Source organism: Pseudorca crassidens, chromosome 9 (genome assembly GCF_039906515.1).
Source record: "Pseudorca crassidens isolate mPseCra1 chromosome 9, mPseCra1.hap1, whole genome shotgun sequence".
Taxonomy (NCBI): Eukaryota; Metazoa; Chordata; class Mammalia; order Artiodactyla; family Delphinidae; genus Pseudorca; species Pseudorca crassidens.
In genome coordinates this window covers 49,569,457-49,591,287 of record NC_090304.1, presented here as the reverse complement: position 1 = coordinate 49,591,287, position 21,831 = coordinate 49,569,457, and the positions used below count along the sequence as shown (strand labels likewise).

General features: G+C 42.8%; 1 protein-coding gene across 7 annotated transcripts in view; it reads left to right on the top strand.

Moving 5' to 3' along the window:
* The window catches only part of STIM1 (stromal interaction molecule 1), a 195,027-nt gene that overhangs the window by 98,733 nt on the left and 74,463 nt on the right, over positions 1 to 21,831 (top strand). For all 7 annotated transcript variants that reach the window (XM_067750122.1, XM_067750125.1, XM_067750126.1 and 4 more), the window contains one exon: positions 9,029 to 9,159. In XM_067750122.1, coding sequence (XP_067606223.1) covers positions 9,029 to 9,159 — 131 coding nt within the window. The remainder of the gene's footprint in view (positions 1 to 9,028; positions 9,160 to 21,831) is intronic.

The window sequence follows — 21,831 nt, the reverse complement described above, 5'->3', positions numbered from 1 at the left end:
TTTTAATAAATTTATTTATTTTTGGCTGCATTGGGTCTTCGTTGCTGCGCGCAGACTTTCTCTAATTGCGGCGAGCGGGGGCTACTCTTCGTTGTGGTGTACGGGCTTCTTATTGCGGTGGCTTCTCTTGCTGTGGAGCACAGTCTCTAGGTGCACGGGCTTCAGTAGTTGTGGCTTGCGGGCTCTAGAGCTCAGGCTCAGTAGTTGTGGCACATGGGCTTTGTTGCTCCGCGGCATGTGGGATCTTCCCGGACCAGGGCTCAAACCTGTGTCCCCTGCGTTGGCAGGCAGATTCTTAACCACTGCGCCACCAGGGAAGTCCTGAACTTTATCTTGAGAATAATGAGAAACTTTTGAAGGGTTTTAGGAAGGGAGAGGCCTTGGACAGATATGCAGGTGGTACGCACCAGCACTGCCTATAGCCAGCACTCCTGCTGATTGCTCATTAAGTATTTAGAATCTCTCTGCTGAGAGTGACATGCTGTGTGGAGAATGAGATCTGGAATAGTTAAGAGTCTTGAACTAGGATTGGTGATTGATTAAATGTGGGGAGTGAGGGAGAGTGAGATGTCAAGGTTTCTGACACAAACAACTGGTGAAGTAGGAAGTTTGGGGGAAAGGTAATGAGTTTAGATTTAGACGTTATGAGTTGAGGTGCCTGTTACACATCCACATGGAGATGTTTAGTAGGTAGTTAGAGTCTGTGGGTTTCTGTAGGCCAAAAGTGAAATTTGAACCAGAAACATCATTTTGTTTTTTGGAAGTTGGTAATGGCTAGTAATTTCTTTAAAGGGTAGTTGAAGCTATGAGGAGAGGTAAGATTACTTAGGAGAGAGTGTAGTATGAGAACAGAGCCTAGGACTGAGCCCGCATTCTTTGAAAGCCCAACATTTAAAAGTCAGGTAGAGGGGCTTCCCTAGTGGCGCAGTGGTTAAGAATCCACCTGCCAATGCAGGGGACACGGGTTCGAGCCCTGGTCCGGGAAGATCCCACGTGCCGTGGAGCAACTAAGCCCGTGTGCCACAACTACTGATCCTGTGCTCTAGAGCCCGCGAGCCACAACTACTGAACCTTCGAGCCACAACTATGGAAGCCCGCATGCCTAGAGCCCGTGTTCTGCAACGAAAGAAGCCACTGCAATGAGAAGCCCGTGCACCGCAATGAAGAGTAGCCCCCACTCAATGCAACTAGAGAAAGCCTGCGCACAGCAACGAAGACCCAACACAGCCAAAAATAAATAAATTTATTAAAAAAAAAAAGTCAGGTAGAGAGGAGAAGTCTGCTCTGCACATTAGGGAAGACAAAGATTTATTTATTCATTCAACAAATCTATACTGAATACCTACTATGTGCCAGGCACTATATGAGTCCCTGGAGATACTGCAGTAAACAAAAAAAGTCCCTGCTTATGAACCTTACATCTATTGGAGGGAGACAGATAATAAACAAATAAATGAACAAGTATATCATGTGTGAGGTGGTAGTAGGTGCTATGAAAAAATGAAAAAGACATAGCTCTGCCTTCAGATACCCTCAGATAACTGCAGCTGTAAGCTGACCGTGGTAAGCCTGCATGAGGTACAAAGTCAGAAATGCTGAAACTCAGAGGTATATCTCATTATGTTGCTCATTGGAGCTTTATATATAGTTGATGCCATGGATTATCATTTTTCCACTGATGACTTTCTTTAATTATGTTTAATATAAATTAAACAACTGTTAAAGAAGACGTGGTACATATATACAATGGAATATTACTCAGCCGTAACAAGGGACGAAATTGGGTCATTTGTAGAGACGTGGATGGACCTAGAGACTGTCATACAGAGTGAAGTAAGTCAGAAAGAGAAAAACCAATATCGTATATTAATGCATATTTGTGGAATCTAGAAAAATGGTACAGATGATCTTATTTGCAAAATAGAAATAGAGACACATGTAGAGAACAAACATATGTAAACCAAGGGGGGAAAGGAGCGGGGCGGGGGGTGAGATGAATTGGGAGATTGGGATTGACACATATACACTATTGATACTATGTATAAAATAGGTAACTAATGAGAACCTACTGCATAGCTCAGGGAACTCTACTCAGTGCTCTGTGGTGACCTAAATGGGAAGGAAATCCAAAAAAGAGGGGATATATGTATACGTATAGCTGATTCACTTTGCTGTACAGTGGAAACTAACACAACATTGTAAAGCAACTATATTTCAATAAAAATTAATTTAAAAAAAGAGAAAATGAAAAAAATAAAATAAACAACTGTTACTGGAGTATTCAAATCTCAGGTTAGAGTGAGAATATAATTATCTCACATTATAATCAACATATGTAATATTTTTAAAAGCAGGCTAATAAGAATTGAACAAAATCTCTACCAATCACACACATATTACAGGCTATGTTTTTTTTAAGACTTTATTTTTTAGAGCAGTTTTATGATTACAGCAGAATTGAGAGGCAGGTACAGAGATTTCCCATATAGCTCCTGCCTCCACACATGCATAGCCAACCCCGTTATCAACATTTCTCACCAGAATGGTGCTTCTTTTTTTTAACCAAGGATGAACTTACATCAACACGTCGTAATCACCCAAAGCCCGTGGTTTACGTTAGGGTTCACTCTTGGTGCTGTATGGGTTATTTTTTATGTATTCTCCCTCTGAGGAGAAGTGAGCATGGTCAGAAGTCTTCTGGGTCAGTGCTGCTTGGGTAGCTGAAACCAGTGCTAGCTTTGTCTAGAAGGGAAGCGCTTCTCAGTTCCTGCCCCCTGCTGAGAAGAGCTGGGCCTCTTCTTGGATATGAGGACGTGATGTTCTAACAAGGGAAGGAACATCCCGCAGGTAGGCTGGATTTTACACAGCCCAGGAATCCTCTTTCCTCAAAGAGGAATCCTCTTTCCTCTGTGGCTAGGCCTGCTACATGCTGTATTCCAGGGGGGACCTTTTCTTGACAGTTCCATGTCCCAAGCCAGTTCCCCTTCTCAGCCTTCACATTTTTGTCTAGAGGGTCCCCTGCCCTCCTCCCCAGCCCCATCCTCATTCTAGGTTCCAGGCTGTTTTATCTCTGGAACCTCATGGTCCTTGGTCAAATCTGAAAGTCTTCCTAGGGCTCATGCTCTCAGTCTTACAGTCTTTTGAGCCCTTTCTAAGGGTAAGGGTGGATTCTGATCCCATCAGAGTCACTGCAAAGCCTGCCAGTCCTGGCTGGGGGGTGGAGGCTGAAGGGGGAGAAATTATTTTCGGAGATGAGGCCCCTGTTGGTAAACTTTAGCCATTTCCATCCAGATTCCCCTCAGGTTCCAGCCAAGCGCTGAGGACCAGTCTGACCAGTGCCCTTCTCTCCTCCTTCTCTCTGCCTTCTTCCTTGACTGCTGTTTCTCTCATTTCTTTCCCTCTAGGCTTGTGTCTCACATCAGGTAATCCACTGTCCAGCTCAACTGTAGTGGCTCTGCACGGTAGTGCTGGGAGAGGAGGGGCATTAGGTGCATGGTGGATATTGCTGGTGGGAACGGGTGGGTTGCCCTCAAGAATTCTGTTGCCTTTTGGGGAGGTGGTTTGTTATGAATCCATTCATTCATGCATTCATTCGTTCAGCCAGCACTTACTGATTTCGTACTTGACAAGGTGGATATTAGTGATGGTGCCATACTGGGCCCTGGGGGATAGAGTGAGTCAAATTTAGCCCTTGCCCTTTTCTGGATGTGGCATGCAAACAACTCAGAGCATGAGAATTAATATAACAGAGTTATGTACAGAGTGCTTTGGAGCATAAAACAGTAAATGATTAGCTCTGCCTTGAGAAAGGAGAGGAGATTTGGACATGAGGGAAAAGCCTTTGTGGTTTTGTCCGCCAGTGGTTAACAAAGTGTGGTCTGCAGACCACTGGAGGTCACCAAGGTCTTTGTGGGGATCCAGAAGGTCAAAGCCATTTAATAATAATACTAAGATGCTATTTGCTTTTTCCATCGTGTGTACTTTTGCACTGTTGGTGCAGAAGAAATTAGTAGGTAAAACTGCTGGCACCTTAACAGGAGTCAAAAGAGTGGCACAAAATTGTGCCAGTAATCACTGCATTCCTCACCTCCATGCCCTCTCAGTTTTTTTTAAGCTTTTAATAGAGAAGTAAAAATTTATTAATTTTATTAAATTGTATCCCATGAATACATGTCTCTTTAGTATTCTGTGTGATAAAACAGGAAGTATGCATAAAGCACTTTTGCTGCACGTAGGAGCCTGATGTTTATCTCAAGGAAATGCATTTGTGTGATTGAGTTGCAAGCTGAACTACCTCCTTTTCTCGGGGAACACTAGTTTTACTTGAAAGAATAACTGACAAATTGCAATTACTCAGACTTATGCTTTTGGCAGACATCTTCTTGAAAATGAATGAAGTGAGTCTGCTACTTTAAGGAAAACAACTGATAGTATTTGTTGCCAGTGATAAAATTCCAGCTTTTAATTGAAAATAAGAGTTTGGGAAAACTTGTATCTGCCACTGTGAGCTTGACAGCTTCTCCAGATTTACAGCTTTTCTGATGAAATCAGTGGTGATATTAATAATTGTGATTATTTTGATATTGTATAAATGAACTGTGTCAAATTTGGAAGCTCTGCCTAACTCATCGAATCACTAGTTTCCAAATGATTAGTGTATCATGTTTCAAAATCACCAATGGGTAGGGACTTACCTGGTGGTCCAGTGGTTAAGACTCCATGCTTCCACTGCAGGGTGCGTGGGTTCAATCCCTTGTCAGGGAACTAAGATCTGATCCCGCATGACGTGTGGCCAAAAAGAAAAAAAAAATCACCTATGGATAAAAGATCCATTCAAAGTGCAAGATAGACCAATGGATTTTATTGTAATAGAGTACAAAAAGTTCATCTGTATAGTTTCAGATTTCACCTTGTAACTAACCTTTAATAAACTTCCTACTTGTTGAGTTTCAGTGCAGTATCAGAGAAGAATGACCACAATTATCTGAAAGGTTATTAAAATACTCCTGCATTTTCCAACTGCATATCTATGTTTTGATCTTCAATCAAAACAACACCTTGAATGTGGAAACAGATATAATGAGGCTGTAACAGCTGTTTTCTATCAAGTCAGACATTAAAGAGATTTACAAAAGTGTGTAACAATACCACTCTTCTCATGAATTTTTTTGCAGAAAACAATTATTTTTCATTAAAACATGTTTATATTAATGTATATGAGATTTTATTGTTTTAAAATGAATTAATTACTAAATATTAGAATTTATGTTTTAATTTCTAATATAGTAAATATCAAACAGTTTGGGACTTTCAATTTTTTTTTTTTTTTTTGTGGTACGTGGGCCTCTCACTGTTGTGGCCTCTTCCTTTGCAGAGCACAGGCTCCAGACGCGCAGGCCCAGCGGCCATGGCTCACGGGCCCAGCCACTCCGTGGCATGTGGGATCTTCCTGGACTGGGGCATGAACCCGTGTCCCCTGTATCAGCAGGTGGACTCTCAATCACTGTGCCACCAGGGAAGCCCAAGGGATTTTCAATTTTTAAGTGTAAAAAGGAGTCCTGAGACCAAAAAATTTAAAACTTGGTCCTGTACTATTCTCTCTACCTAAAATTCTCTTTTCTGCCTACAGAAATCCCGTATATAATTGTAGAGCTGATATTTAGTTATTCATTCAGAAAACATTTACTGAGCATCTACCAAGAACCTGGTTTTTTCTTGCTGCTGGGTACATAGTCCCTAGCCCTTATGGGGAAGACAAATTAAATAGACAACTACAACACAGTATGATAAATGTTACCAGTGATAGACATATAAATGCTGTGGGAAGACAGACCATTGTCAGAGTTGCTTGCCAGCTCACCTAGAACGTTCCTCTGAGCAATGTGATTGGACTGTACTGCCTGTGTTTGATTCTTTATGGTCTTAGAGGGAAAGTGGCTGAAGTTAGCAAAAGATGGGAACTGTTCACTTGCTGGTCTGGGAGGAAAAAAGGAAACTACAAATGTATTAAATGTCAGCTTCATGCAGGCCCTATGCTAGGTGTTTTAACAAATGTGGTCTTGCTTAACTCTCACAAAAACCCTATGCAGCAGAGTTAATTATCCTTATTTTGCAAATGAGATATTGGAGGCTCAGAGAAGTTAAACAACTTGTCCAATATCATATGGTTGTAACTGATGAAGCTGGGATTTTGACACATGTGTTCTGACTCCAAGTGCAGGGCTCTTTCATTGCAGTAATAATGTGTTGCTAAAATGGGTGGATCTTTTAAGGTAATTTCTGGATGGGTCTGGGAAACCTTGCCAGATTGGAATGTATTAAGAGAAGATAGAAAAGGTCTCAGGAAGGAGAGAGAGAGACAGCCTAGAAAATGCTTCATTGAAGGAATTATTTGTGAATTTTGGCTGACATGATTTTTCTGGACAGGATTCTATGGCCATATGGGACATCAAGATTTTGTACTCCCTTATCCTCAATCCCTTTAATCCTTCTCTATGCCAGATGATGCCAGCAGCAAAGGTCACCTGTCTGTCTGATCAGGTTACAAACTAGAGCCTGATGCTTGAAGCCTAGATTTCTTGGACCTGCTGTAGGCCAATTGTGCCCAGCCTGGAGACCCTAGTCCCTAGAGCTTGGTAAACTATTCCCATTATTTTTTAAAAGCCTAATAGAAGTACTTTACTTAGGTTCATCCTGTGGGTGGATACTTGCTAATGAAAAGATTAGGTTTCTTTGTTTTGGGTCAGAAATCTGTCGATCTGATGTGCTTCAGGTGTGCTACCTATGGAACTCTAGAAAAGGGGTCAGCAAAGTATGGTCCAAGGGCCAAATCCAACCCACCACCTGTTTTTGTAAATAAAATTTTGTTGGAACACAGCTAAGTTCTCTCACTCATGTTTTGTCTGTGGCTGTTTTTGTGCTCAATGACATAGTTCAGTAGCTGCCACAGAGACTATATGGCCCATAAATCCTGAATGTTTACTGTCTGGCTTTTTACAGAAGTTGCTGACCCCTAGCATAACCTCAATTCTTTCTATTATGGCACTTAGCGCATAGTGTTTTAATTGCGTATCTCCCCCACTTTTATAATTGAGCTCCTTGAGAGCAAAGATGAAGTCTGATTCATCTCTTTATACCCTGTGCTGATTATAGACCCTGATATATGAAGAGTACTCAATAAATGTTGTTTAAATGGGCATATCCTATGCTGATCAAAAAGCTCTTATAGGCAATTATATATGCCTTTGAGTAATATAAAAACAGGAATAAGGGAAGGAAAGTGTTATGTTGGTTGTGGTAATCTCAGTGCTGTGTGCTTCATCTATGGACTAGTTGTTACTTACTGCAATTTTGGGGGGATAGGTAATTTGTGGATAGGAGTCCATGAATGAAGCAATCATGCCAAGAGCTCTCGTTGGTGAGGAAACTGAGAAACAATTCCTTAATTTTTGGCTATTTTCTACTCTTTTCCTCAATACCCACCACCCCTTTACCCCACCCTCCATTTTCCACTCCACCTTGCCAGGACAAAGGTAGAGGAACATAAGATTGCATGGAGGTACTTATTTCTTTTGTATGCATACTATTTATCTACTTTTTTCTTTTATAAAGCCATTTCTTCAGTGTGCTTCCTACCAGCATTACTGTCCGTGGCTTCCAGAAGATGAAACTAAAGCTGTCTGGTTACCTTGGCATAAAGGCAGTCAGGTGAAGTGCTGGCCTGCGAGTCAGCAGACCCGGGGTCTTGCTGTGCCTCTTCAGCGACCTTTGACTTTGGGCACATCCGTTAACATCTGTGAGCTTCAATATCCAACATATTTTTATTGAGTCACATCTGGGACTTAAAAAATTTAATATTTACACCCCTCCTCATTTTGAAAAGGATTTGAGCAACTAGCAAGCGATAGAGAGGTGACCTGTCCAATCCTGTCTCTGTTTCTCACCAGCAGACAAGTAAATGATTAGATGGATTAGTGTTTCCGGTCTCTGATCAGGGACTTCTAGAAGGCTTCACAGCCACAGCTTCTTCACCCTGTCCTTGCTTTCTCTTCTGTGACTGCTTCTGTTATCTGGGAGGTCACGGTTTTTCTTCTGTCTTCTTTGGGGGTGATCTGAAGAGTATTTTGCCTAGAAAGATCAGGGTCGAAAGGCAAGAGGAATTTTATACTCTAGGAATTGGAAGAAATACCAGAAACTTTAGTTAAAATATCTTTTTCAAATAGTGAACCTGAAGCCTGAAGAAGGGAAGTGACCTCCTTAGAGCCACATAGTAGAGCTACTAGACTAGATTCCAGGCTCTTTCTGCTATGTGCCTTGATCAGGCTAGGTGTTTTCCAGGTTCGTAAGAGAGGATTAGGTGTCATGAAAGAGACATGGGTGGGCTAGGCTCTTGTGCTGGTTTTATTGCTGTATGACTGTATGGTGGTGGGTGGAGGAAGTTTCACTCCAGACCTCCATGCTTGCTGAATGTAGCTGTCCTGGAGAAGGCATAAGATGTGAAGGGTTTCCTCAGTTGGCCTGTGGCTGGCATTATATGTACAGGCAGTGACAAAGTGAACAAAAAGGAAAACTACGTAGTACTCTGGCCTTGGAACAAATGGCCTGTTTTCCTATTTCTAGAAAGACTGTATTAATTCACCTTTATTTATTGACTAAAAATGATGTTTCATTTGAATATGTATTTCTTTGATTTTACTAGTAAGACCTTTCCCTGTGTTCATCAGCTATTTGTATTTTCTCTCACTTGTATATTTTTTCCTTGTGAGTTATTTATTCATGTTCTTTGTGTAGATCCCAGTGTATTCCTAGTCCTATGCTTGACTTCCCTGCCAAGGAACTATTAGGATAATAAAGCATTGACCCTAAATAGGGAAGACAGTTACTATGAAATACTTTTATCACTGTACAAATAGTCTGTTAAGTGGCTGTGTGAGGAGTCAGGCGCTAGAAGCCAGGGACTGTGAGACAGGTAGGTAATAGAGCTGGGTGGCAGCCCCCAGTAATGTTGTCTCTTGCTTTTCCTGTACAGAGTTCTGCCGGATTGACAAGCCCCTGTGCCACAGTGAGGATGAGAAGCTCAGCTTTGATGCAGTCCGCAGCATCCACAAGCTGATGGACGATGATGCCAATGGTGACGTGGATGTGGAAGAAAGTGATGAGGTGAGCTCCCTCACCCTGTGCGGCTCTCTTCTCCTCCTGTGTGAACAGTCCCTGAAGCTGTCTAGACAGTCTGTTCCCTGAGGAGAGGTGTTCTTGATATTGGCTTGTCCTCTAGGAATGCATCCTTGTCAGGGAAGGTGATTCTCAGCAGAGCAGCCTCTAGGAGCCGGCCTGCCAGAGTGCAGGCCTTAACATCTGTGTGTGTGCCTGGACTGGCTCCTGTTTGCCTACCGGCTAGAAGCACAACACTGACCGAGCTGTGCTGTTTGAGAGGAGAGGGAGCCCTGAGGCTCGTCTGTACAGTTTCCCTGAATCCTTGCTATAATCCTGCTGTAGAAGGAGGGCATCCATCTGTCCTTACTCTGTGCTCAGCCCTGTGCTGGCATGTGGAAGAGAAGGCAAGACAGTCAGATCTTGCCCTTTGGAAGCGTATACTCTATTTGTGAAGAAGAAACAAAGGTTCCTAGAAAGATCATTCTGAATTCCAGGCTGCAGTTGCTGGGATCCAGTTGAGTGGTCCAGATAGTAAGAGCGAGAGGAATCTCTAGGTGGAAATAGCTCTGTTATTGTTTCACCGTTTGGCGTGACTGCAGCTCCAATTCCACAGAGCCCAGAGCCCAAAGTCATCATGTGTCAAAAGACTGAAAAGCTTCAGTTGTTTTCAAGCTCCACTTGAGCCAGCAATGGGGTGAAGCTGGCAAGTTATGCCAGCTTTTAGTAGCAATAGGGTGTATATCGTGAGGGAGGGGCCAATCTAGTCTCTCCTCCTCTGGTTAGCCCACCTTTAAGTTGTGAATTCAACTTTGGATTTCACGTTGCCAAAAACATTTGAAACAGTGAAAGAGAGGAGTGACATGAATGATGAAGGGTATGGAAACTCTGAAACGGACGGCATTCAATACAATTCAGTGTTTATAACTGTCTATTATATGTGTGCCAGGCACTGTTCTAGACGTGGGGATGTGGCAGCAAATACACATAATTACATAGAGATACATCTGTCCTCATATAATTTACAGTCTAGTGAAGAAACTTTAGCCTGGAAAAGAAAAGATTCAGATAATACAATTTCTATTTTCAAATGCAATCGAAGTAGAGGAATCAGACTTAAATGATGACGATGATAACAGTGAAATCCTTACTCTGTGCCAGGCACATTGTTAAGCTCTTTGCATAGTTACTTTTTTAACTTTGTTGATAGCCTTAGGAAGTTGGTATTACCATCAAGGACTGGAACTTTGGAAAGGTTAAGCATTTTGTTCAAGGACACGCTGGGTAGGAGAACAGATCTGATTTCAAAGCCTATGCTGTTAAGTACTGCAGTATTGTTTCTCTTATGCTAAGGGCAGAACCAGGACCACTGTGGGGAAAGTAAAATATAGGCATATTCTTCTGGAATAAAGAATCACCTCACAGCGCTATCTCGTCATAGAAGAGGCTTCCTTGGTAGGTAGGTAGTGAACTCCCTGTCACTGAAGATGGGACAGTAGAACACAGCACTCCACTGATTGGTCAGCAGAGGGGATCCTTGTATCAGGTTGAGCTAGATAATGTCTAAGGAACTTATAAGAGGAGAAAAATAGACTTCCTGGAGGAAACAGAATTGGGAGAGAGTGGAAGGGGTGGGGCAGCCTGAACAGCAGGAAGCAGTGTGAGCAAAGATGTGGAGGCAGTAAGAAGCGTGGAGGGTAGGTTTGGTCACACAGAGTGACTGTGGGAGAAAACTGCAGGGCAAAAGCCTGGCAAGGAAAGGGGGCCCAGGCAACCAGGCTGAGATATGTATACTTGCTGAACCTGGCAGCTGTAGGTTCTTAAGCAAGGCCAACAGCCATGATGAAAGTATCCAAACTTTTGGTCACATCTAGATGTGTCACTGACCCTCAGAGGACCCACATTTTATTTGTCTGTGCTGGGAATAGAGCCATGTTCCTGGTGGTGAGGGAGGCCTAGAGGTTTCCTGACCACAGGACTGGGAGATGCGTGGCACCACAGTCAAGAAGGTGATACGATCCAAGATCCACAAATTCCTGGATATCTTTGTCATCCACTCTTCCTTCTTTTTTCACTTTCTGCTGAATTACTTTGTCAATGGAGGGAGGAAGAAAATGTTCTTTTTAGAGGAATGTACCACAACAAAAAGCTCATCAGCACAAACTGTTCTAAAATAACACAAAAGCTGTCACCCTGCTTTTCCCTGTGCCAGTGGTGAGCTGTTCTTTTTCAGTGTAGCTTCTGCCTGCCTTGGCTTCAGCTGCTCTCCCTACAGTCCGGGCCTCTGGTGGGCAGAGGGGCCTGCCAGTCTGGGGTCTCATGATCATTCACAAGCTATTTTCTCCTTGAAAGAGAAAGTCACGGTAGCAAAGTGTGTGTGTTTGAGTCAGTCTCAACATAGATGGAGTTCATGATCTAACTAGACCATTGGGTGGGCAGCTCAGAGCTTGGAATATCAGATTATGGATGCTGAGACACCAGAGATGAAACCCTGGTTGTGCTGGCCATCAAGGACCTGAGATTCTTATGTCCCGCTTAAAAGAATTGCTGATTACCCAAGGACCCTAGGAGAAATATGCTGGGATACTCTATTAAGCCCTCATTTATTCAGCCTCATATCGGTAAGTTTTTCAGATAACTGAACTATAACCTCATTTCTAGATATTTAAAAATCTTAGCCATTTTTGAAGTAAGTTTTCCTTCTTACAGATGACTGTGAACAGATTGTTACTTTCTTTGGATTATTCAAAGCATGTCTTCAGGGCCTCTTGCACTGTTACCCCAGTGCTTACATTCCTGTATGCATTGTTGTGATTTCTTTTTATAGTTTTCTATCTCTTCGTTGATTCATTCTCATTTCTGATCTTTCTGTCTCTGCTGTAAGCTATGAAATTAGACTTTCGGTAAACTGAGACTCAGCAGCCATTTTATAGACAATATACAGTCGCTCGTGTGGGGGGAAGCCAATTTGACTTCTCAAGTGTCATCTCTGCTTGCTTTTGTCCTAGGTAGCAGAGGCTATGGATTGTGGGCCCTTCAGATGAGCAAGATGGCACTATTGGTGCTGGTGTCCTCCTTGCAAAGCTGACAGGGAGTTCTGCCAGCCTGGCAGTGTGGGAATTCATGACCTGTGTTCTACTGAGACCTCTGGTAGGGATACTGCCTCTGGGCAAAGGATTTGCAGCAGTGGGATGGCACTTCAGGCTGTCCTGATAGTCTGAGGTGGGCAGACAAGAGCCTTCCTAAAACCACTGTCCCCTTGACGGGACCAGACAGTTTGAGAGCAGTTTTATTGTCTTCTGTGGAGCCTACATGGAAAATAAAGGACATTTGTTCAGCTATTAAACAAATTCTTATTGAATACCTGTTATGTGTGAGGCACTGTTGTAGGGCTATAGATTCCATGATGAACAAAGCAGATAAGATCCGTGCTTTAATAGAGCTTGCATTCTAGTAATATGTATGTCATAGGTGATTAAGTGATAAGTAAACTTTGAAATTAGGCAGAACTGTGATCAGGTTATAGTAGTTTAGTGACTTCCCTTTGGTTTTCTCAGGGTAAAATGGTGGTTAATGATTCCTACCCTTGGCAGCGTTGCTATCAGGATTAAGTGAGAAAAGTGCTGTTAAAAGTTCCCAGTCCAGGGCTTCCCTGGTGGCGCAGTGGTTGAGAGTCCGCCTGCCGATGCAGGGGACACGGGTTCGTGCCCTGGTCCGGGAAGATCCCACATGCCGTGGAGCGGCTGGGCCCGTGAGCCATGGCCATTGAACCTGTGTGTCCGCAGCCTGTGCTCTGCAATGGGAGAGGCCACAACAGTGAGAGGTCCGTGTACCGCAAAAACAAAACAAAACAAAAAGTTCCCAGTCCAAATAAAGAACTCTCAAAACTCATCAATAGACAACAAGCAACTCAATAAAAAATGAGACAAGATTTGAGCAGACACTTCATCAGAGAAGATATATGCATGGCAAATAAGCATATGAAAAAATGCTCAGTATCATTAGCTATTAGGGACGTACAAATTAAAACCACATTGAGGGACTTCCTTGGTGGTCCAGTGGGTAAGACTCTGTGCTCCCAATGCAGGGGGCCTGGGTTCGATCCCTGGCTGGGGAACTAGACCCCTCATGCATGCCTCAACTAAAAGTTTGCATGCCACAACTAAGACCCGGTGCAGCCAAAAAAAAAAAAAAAAGAAAAAGAAAAAAAGAAAAAAAAAACCAACCCACAATGAGATATCACTATACACCTATTTGGATGGGTAAAATTAGAAAGTAGTCAAAACCAAGTACCATGTGAGGAGGAAGAGCCACTAGAACTCTTACAGAGTTTCTTATAAAGCTGAACACAATTTAATACATATCTCAGCAGTCCTACTTCTAGGTATTTACCCCGATAGATAAAAGAAAATTTATATTTGTATTAAAACCTGTACACAAATGTTTATAGCAGCTTTATTCATTATCACCAAAAACTGGACACAAATCAGATGTCCTTCAGTGTGTGAATGGATAAAACAAACTATGGAAAACTACTCAGCAATAAGAGGAATGAACTATTGATGTACACAGCATAGATGAATCTCAAAGGCATTACTCTGAGTGAAGGAAACCATCTCAGATAGTTACATACTATATGATAACATCTAATGACATTCTAAGAAAGGCAAATCTATAGGGATGGAGGCCAGATCAGTGGTTACCAGGGGTTAGGGGTGTGGGGAGGGTTTGATTACAAAGGGGCAGCATGAGGGAGTTTTTTTTTGGTAATGGAACTGTCCCATGTCTGGATTGTGGGGCAGTTATAAGAATCTACATAGGTACTAAAACTCATAGGACCAGATTCCCCCTGTGCCCTCCACCACAGTTCATTTCATCATATGTTAAGTAAGAAAAATGTTCCCAGCATAGCATTGACACACAATTCAGGCTCAGTGAACGCTACTTATTGCCACCTTTCTGTTTCCTCTATATTTCCAGGAAAGCTACCTACATCTGACGATTGTATATATATATATATATATATATATATATATATATATATATATATATATATATATATATATAAATTTATTTATTTATTTTTGGCTGCATTGGGTTTTCATTGCTGCACGCGGGCTTTCTCTAGTTGTGGCGAGCAGGGGCTACTCTTCGTTGTGGTGTGCGGGCTTCTCACTGTGGTGGCTTCTCTTGTTGCAGAGCACAGGCTCTCAGCACACGGGCTTCATTAGTTGTGGCTCATGGGCTCTCGAGTGCAGGCTCAGTAGTTGTGACATATGGACTTAGCTGCTCCGTGGCATGTGGGATCTTCCCGGACCAGGGCTCGAACCTGTGTACCCTGCGCTGGCAGGCAGATTCTTAACCACTGCGCCACCAGGGAAGTCCCTGACAATTGTATTTTAATGTTCATGTGTGGAATGACTGACCAATATCACTGTAGCAAGCATGTCGTCAGGCTGAGATGGGAGTCTTATGCAAGGGTGAGATCACACATTTTGCGGGGTGGAGATGGGTACGTTAGTATGAGCCTGGAAAGCTGCAAAATATACTTAACCTTCTGTTAGTGTCTGTGGTGTCTGGTGTAGAATAGCACAGGGTTAAAAGCTTGTGCTGCAGAGTCACACAGACCCAGGTTTAAACCTGGCTTTCCCTTTACCAGCTGTGGAAACTTTGAGAAGTTACTTAATCTCTTTAAGCCTCAGTTTCCTCATTAGAAGTTGAGTGATACCCATTTACCGTTGCAACAAAAAGAATAAAATACCTAGGAATAAACCTACCTAAGGAGACAAAAGACCTGTATGCAGAAAACTGTGTGACACTGATGAAAGAAATTAAAGATGATACAAACAGATGGAGAGCTATACCATGTTCTTGGATTGGAAGAATCAACATTGTGAAAATGACTCTACTACCCAAAGCAATCTACAGATTCAACGCAATCCCTGTCAAACTACCACTGGCATTTTTCACAGAACTAGAACAAAAAATTTCACAATTTGTATGGAAACACAAAAGACCCCGAATAGCCAAAGCAATCTTGAGAACGAAAAATGGGGCTGGAGGAATGAGACTATAGTACATACTTCTATATATACTATACTTCAGACTATAGTACAAAGCTACAGTCCTCAAGACAGTATGGTACTGGCACAAAAACTGAAATATAGATCAATGGAACAGGATAGAAAGCCCAGAGATAAACCCACACACATATGGTCAACTTATTTTTGATTAAGGAGGCAAGAATATACAATGGAGAAAAGACAGCCTCTTCAGTAAGAGGTGCTGGGAAAACTGGACAGCTACATGTAAAAGAATGAAATTAGAACACTCCCTAACACCATACACAAAAATAAACTCAAAATGGATTAAAGACCTAAATGTAAGGCCAGACACTATCAAACTCTTAGAGGAAAACATAGGCAGAACACTCTATGACATAAATCACAGCAAGATCCATTTTAACCCACCTCCTAGAGAAAGGGAAATAAAAACAAAAATAAATAAATGGGACCTAATGAAACTTAACATCTTTTGCACAGCAAAGGAAACCATAAACAAGATGAAAAGACAACCCTCAGAATGGGAGAAAATATTTGTAAACGAAGCAACTGACAAAGGGTTAATCTCCAAAATATACAAGCAGCTCATGCAGCTTAATATCAAAAAAACGAACAACCCAATCCAAAAATGGGCAGAAGGCCGAGATAGATATTTCTCCAAAGAAGATATACAGATTGCCAAGAAACACATGAAAGGATGCTCAACATCACTAATCATTAGAGAAATGCAAATCAAAACTACAATGAGGTATCACCTCACACCAGTCAGAATGACCATCATCAAAAAATCTACAAACAATAAATGCTGGAGAGGGTGTGGAGAAAAGGGAACCCTCTTGCACTGTTGGTGGGAATGTAAATTGATACAGCCACTATGGAGAGCAGTATGGAGGTTCCTTAAAAAACTAAAAATAGAACTACCATACGACCCAGTGATCCCACTACTGGGCATATACCCTGAGAAAACCATAATTCAAAAGGAGTCATGTACCACAATGTTCATTGCAGCACTATTTATGATAGCCAGGACCTGCAACCAACCTAAGTGTCCACTGACAGATGAATGGATAAAGAAGATGTGTTACATATATATAGTGGAATATTACTCAGCCATAAAAAGAGACGAAATTGAGTTATTTTTAGTGAGGTTGATGGACCTAGAGTCTGTCATACAGAGTGAAGTAAGTCAGAAAGAGAAAAACAAATACCGTATGCTAACACATATATATGGAATCTAAAAAAAAAAACAAAACATGGTTCTGAAGAACCTAGGGGCAGGACAGGAATAAAGATGCAGACATAGAGAATGGACTTGAGGACAGTGGGAGGGGGAAGGGTAAGCTGGGAAGAAGTGAGAGAGTGGCATGGACATATATACACTACCTAATGTAAAATAGATAGCTAGTGGGAAGCAGCCGCATAGCACAGGGAGATCAGCTCAGTGCTTTGTGACCACCTAGAGGGGTGGGATAGGGAGGGTGGGAGGGAGACACAAGAGGGAGGGGATATGGGGATATATGTATATATATAGCTGACTCACTTTGTTATACAGCAGAAACTAACACACCATTGTAAAGCAATTATGCTCCAGTAAAGATGTTAAAAAAAAAAAAAAGCGGAGTGATAATAATAGGTACCTCATGAAGTTGTTGTGAAGATTAAATGAAATAATGCATATAAAGCAATTAGTACAATGCCTGGCATATAGAACAGGCTCAATAAAAGTTAGTTTTTGTTGTTATTATTATTGTTGTTATCATCAGAAAGAACCTACATTTTGTTAGAGATAGGCCTGTGTTCAAAACCTGGCTTTGCCACTTACTGTCTATGTGATGACATATAGGCAAATAAATTCACCTCTCTGAGCCTCAATTATTCAGCTATTTGAGGAGGGTAACTCTTTGCAGGGTTGTTGTAAGCATTTAATGTATTCAAAGCTCCAAGCACAAGGGCTGGCGCGTGATAGGTTCTAAATTCATGTTTTTTCCTCCCTCAGCGTGATGGTACAGATAGTGAGGGCTGGCTTGTATCGCAAGAATTCCAAATCAGCTCTCTCATCATCCCAGGGCACCACAGTGTTCAGCTCTGGGAGCCACCCACAGCAGTTCGGCTGACACGGCTAGGGCCAGGACCCTGCAGGAGGTAGTTCTGTCTTCACCCGAGTAGCTGATGTTAAGGGAAATGGCACATGATAGAGCAGAGTCACACGTTTCTAGGGGCCACAACTTCTCTGTTAGCTCACTCAGCCTCCTGCCTATGCCTTTATTTTAAAAAAGGTCTAAGTGAGAACTTTTGATTTTCCCCTACCCATCTGGAAGGCTAGAGGATTTTGAACAAGGCCATGCTGTGGTAGTGTCATTAGATCTGCTTGACTTTAGCATGGTGAAAGTTGACTTGTTTTTTACCTTTTTAAAATTGTTCCACCAAGAAGCATGCTAGGTCCTGGGAGGCTGTGAGGGTTGAGGAAGGATGGACTCTGGCACCAGGTGGAATCAGGGCTGGGGAAACAACCGAAGGGGTGCAGCCGGCAGTTCCACTTGCAATAGCCAGAGGCCCAGTAGGAATTGGGCTGGAGGGGCAGTATATAGGGCCCTAAGAGCTTCTCACACGTAGCCAGTGCTGTGGCCAGCGTGGGTTAATTTGGACGAAGATAAGTAGCTGCATTATGCTCAGAAGTTATCATCATGACTAACAACGATTGTTATTCCCTCCTGAGGCTTGTGGCTTCATTTCTTTGTATCCAGATAGCTGTAGACAGCCCTCAGTATTCCGTTGCCTCTAATTTCTCCTTCACCAGCACATGTACACGCTGCCAGTGATCTTTCTAAGTTACATTTTAATTTCCTTTTCTTATTCCATCTTGTGCCTAGCACGCCATCCCTTCAAATCTGGCCTTAACCTTTTTTTTTTTTTCCCCTTTGGCCATGCTGTGTAGCCTGTGGGATCTTAGTTCCCTGGCCAGGGATTGAAGCCGGGCCATGGCAGTGAAAGTGCCAAGTCCTAACCACTGGACCACCAGGGAATTCCCCGGCCTTAGCCTGTAAGTCTCTCTAGACATACCTCCTACCACTCTGATCTGACTCTTGTCCTTCTTTGGGTCATAGTCATTCCATGTTTATTCCAGGTGCCTTTCCTTGCTCAGATAGTTCTCCTTTCTGGGAATTAACTTTTTATATCCCTCCCTCCAACCCCTGGCTCTGTGTGTATTGGTCTTAGGTGTCCTCTGGAATGCCCCAGCTTCACTTTTCATGAACCTTGCCTGGCTTTCTTCCCCCACTGATCTCTCTCATCTCAGTACTAACTCCTGCAGCACAGTCTACATCACTCGTTTAGCACTTAGAATGTCTTGCTTTGTACCCCAATGATTTTGATTGTATTGTTGCCTATAAGTTTGTCTTTTTGCACTAATACTGGAATTGCTAAAGCACGACTCTGATCGTTAGTCCTACCTTGTAAAGGGAGTGCGGTGGAAAAGTAACATTCCTACCATGTAATAAGTCCTGTGCCAGCTGAGTATATATGTGGTTTCATTTACTTCTCAACCACTCTGTGAACTCGGTGTTATTAACTCTGTTTTAGAGATGATGAAATTGTAAGAATGGCTTACCTTCACTTACTAAACTAATCTAAACTCTGACCTGCCCGCCAGGGTTCCTGCAGTCTGACTTTAGCTCGCCTGACTAGTTCTTCTTATACCCTGCATTCCCTCACTCTATGCTGCAGCCATCTCAAACATGCTCTTAATCTCTCATCACTGTGCCTTTGCTCCAGATAAACCCTCATCCTGGCATCGCTCTGGTTCCCACTTTTGCCTGTAAAAATTCTACTTGTCCTCCAAGGCCTAATCAGGGTTTCTCAGCCTCAGCACTGCTGACGTTTTGGGCCAGATTGTAGGATGTTTAGCACCATCCCTAGCCTTTCTACACTAGAGGCTAAGAGCAGCCACCCCACGCCCCACACCACCCAAGTTGTGACAACCAAACTTTTTTTATTGCCACTTGTCAGTTACCCTGGGGAATAGAATTGCTCCTGGTTGAGAACTACTGGCCCTAGATTAAATGTTGCCTCCAAGAAATCTTGTTTGTTCCCCTACAGTGGGAAGTAATCCTTCCTCTCCCATGCTCCAGAGTACTTGGCATGAAGCCTGCATCTGGCATATTGCTTTGCTCCATATTGTAATTAGTTGGGTGCATCCTTGTCTGTCCTACCAGACTGTGAATGCCTCCCAGGAACCAGGTCTCATGCATCACTGCTTCTCCCACAGTGCTTGTTGCAGGGCCTTGCACACAAAGGTGATGAGTTACATTTTTTTGAATTTGAAAGCAAAGATTCTATCTTATCTGTGTGTGCTCCTTAAATTGTTTCACTAGGGCAGAGCAAGAGTATAGAGTTGGCTGGTCAATGGTATGGGGGACAGGGTGCTTTTGACTTGTGAGTTCCTGGCCAGGATAGCAGCTGAGTCAATGGTGGGCTGTTTCTAGAAGTTGCTAGGGTCTGGGCTCCAGGCGTTTGTGTATGATGTGTGTGTCTGACCTCCTCTGTGACCGCTTCCCTATCCCTCTGCCCTGTGCTATGAATCATATACAGAATCTGGATGGAGGTGAAATCACTATAGTTAAAATGTTAGGAAAGACAGAGAAGAACATACAAGAGGGGTGTTGAAGAAAGGAAAAGACGCTGCTGAGACTGCTGAAAGGCTGTGTGACTGAGCAAAGGCATGCAGAGGCATTGGAGCAAGAAAGACGAGGGTTTTAGGTGTACAGTTAATAGTTGTGTGACCTTGGGAAGTTTGTTAAACTCTGTGAGCTTCGTTTCCTCACTGTCAAATGGGGACAGTAATCCTTACCTTGAAAGGTTATGGCACAGATGAAATGAACTTGTGCATAGAGAGTCCCCAGCCTGTGGCTTAGTTCCCAGTAGTAGTATTACTTACTACTTCTTCTACTCCTACCCGCCTGTAATGTGCTAGGCCTGTGCTGGGTGCTTCTACATACAATCGCTCATGTCATCTTTACAAGAAACGTCTACTGTGGGGTACATAGTGATTTTTCCATATAACTGGTAAGGAAACTGAGACTGAATTAGCTCACAGTTATCCATTTTTTGGGGTTATTGCAACGCACATCTGCCTCAGGCTGATGAAAATGTTTCAGACTTGTGGTGATTGTACACCTCTGTAATTATGCTAAAAACCCTTGAGCTGTACACTAAGATGGTATGTGCATTATATCTCAATGAAGATGTTAAAAAAATAAAAGTGTCACTACATTGGTTGGAGTAGTGATCACCTTCCACTTGCCTTTCTGTAGCCCAATCCATAAGAATCCCTAGTGCTCTGTAGAAAACACATTGAAAACCATGTTGACTTCTATCTCCCTTTCCCCCACTCCTTACTTTGACAGATATGAAGAGGTGCTTCTAAGTCTGAATTACCATGGTTTCTGGAAGCAGAGATCCCTGGTTAGCTAGCTGACAGCTAGGTTCCCTCTGTTTCTGGGCAGGTGTAGATCGCTTTTGAGGACACCAGACTGAACAGCCTTTGGGAGAATTTCTTTCTCCTCCCTCCCTCCCCTCCTCCCTTCCTCCCTCCCTTCTTTCTCTTTTTTTATAGTTGTCACTTCTGGGGAAGCTAAGGGAGAGCCAGGTGGTAATTCTCTCTCACCCACACACCAGGGACCTGAATCCAATTCTTGACCCTTATCATATGGAGCTCCATGACAGGAGATATCAAACGCAGCTGGCTAATTGGCCCCAGTTTTATTTTTCCTGGGTTTGCCTTGTGCTCAGGGCCTTCCTCTGATATCTAGTACTGCTACCATGCTGGCCCCTCAGAAGCAGAGTTCTCCCCTTGGTCCCTGAACATAGATTTTCCTTGTTTCCTCTTTGAACAGCTTTGACAGCCTAGAGGTTTTTTTTGTTTTGTTTTGTTTTGCTTTTTTAAGTTTACTATATGAAAAGTAGGGCAGAAAAAACTTGCACACAATTATTCAAATAACCTCAGCATGGGTTTCGATGTATACATTTCTGCTGCTGCAATAACTCTTCTTTGACCTAAAGGACTGTTACAGTTTGGAGGCACTTTGCTGCTTTTTTGCCTTCTAGCTCCCTGCCTATCTCCTGGTGCAGTCACCATCCTATCTCCTGCCTTGTGGAACATTCTGACCGCCTGCCCTTAATTCAGACACAGCACAGATTGAAGTCTGCTCAGACCCTTTGGACAGAACAGAGATGACTGATACCATGAGAGATCATCCTTCAGATAACACGTGCTCTTTAGGCTAGGGAATGACCTATCCCCATTTTTCCTTGTAAATACTTAATTATGGATGGCTGTAGCATTCACTCACCAGGGGTACCTCATAGTCAGCTTCCAGGCTACAACCCCAGTGAGTCCAAGCTCTGTGGCCTTCCTCAGGCATTCAGCCCTAACTTCTAGGAGGGCTTCCTGGCATTTTGTGAGTTTCTTAGAATAAAGTATCTGGAAATTGACTTTTAAAAGTCTAAGCATGAGCTGTGGAGTCTGACCTGAGTTCAGATGCAAGCTCGGCAGCGTACTAGCTATAAGGCCAAGTAATTCGGAGGCTCACTTTCCTCATCTGTAGAATAGAATAGAGATGAA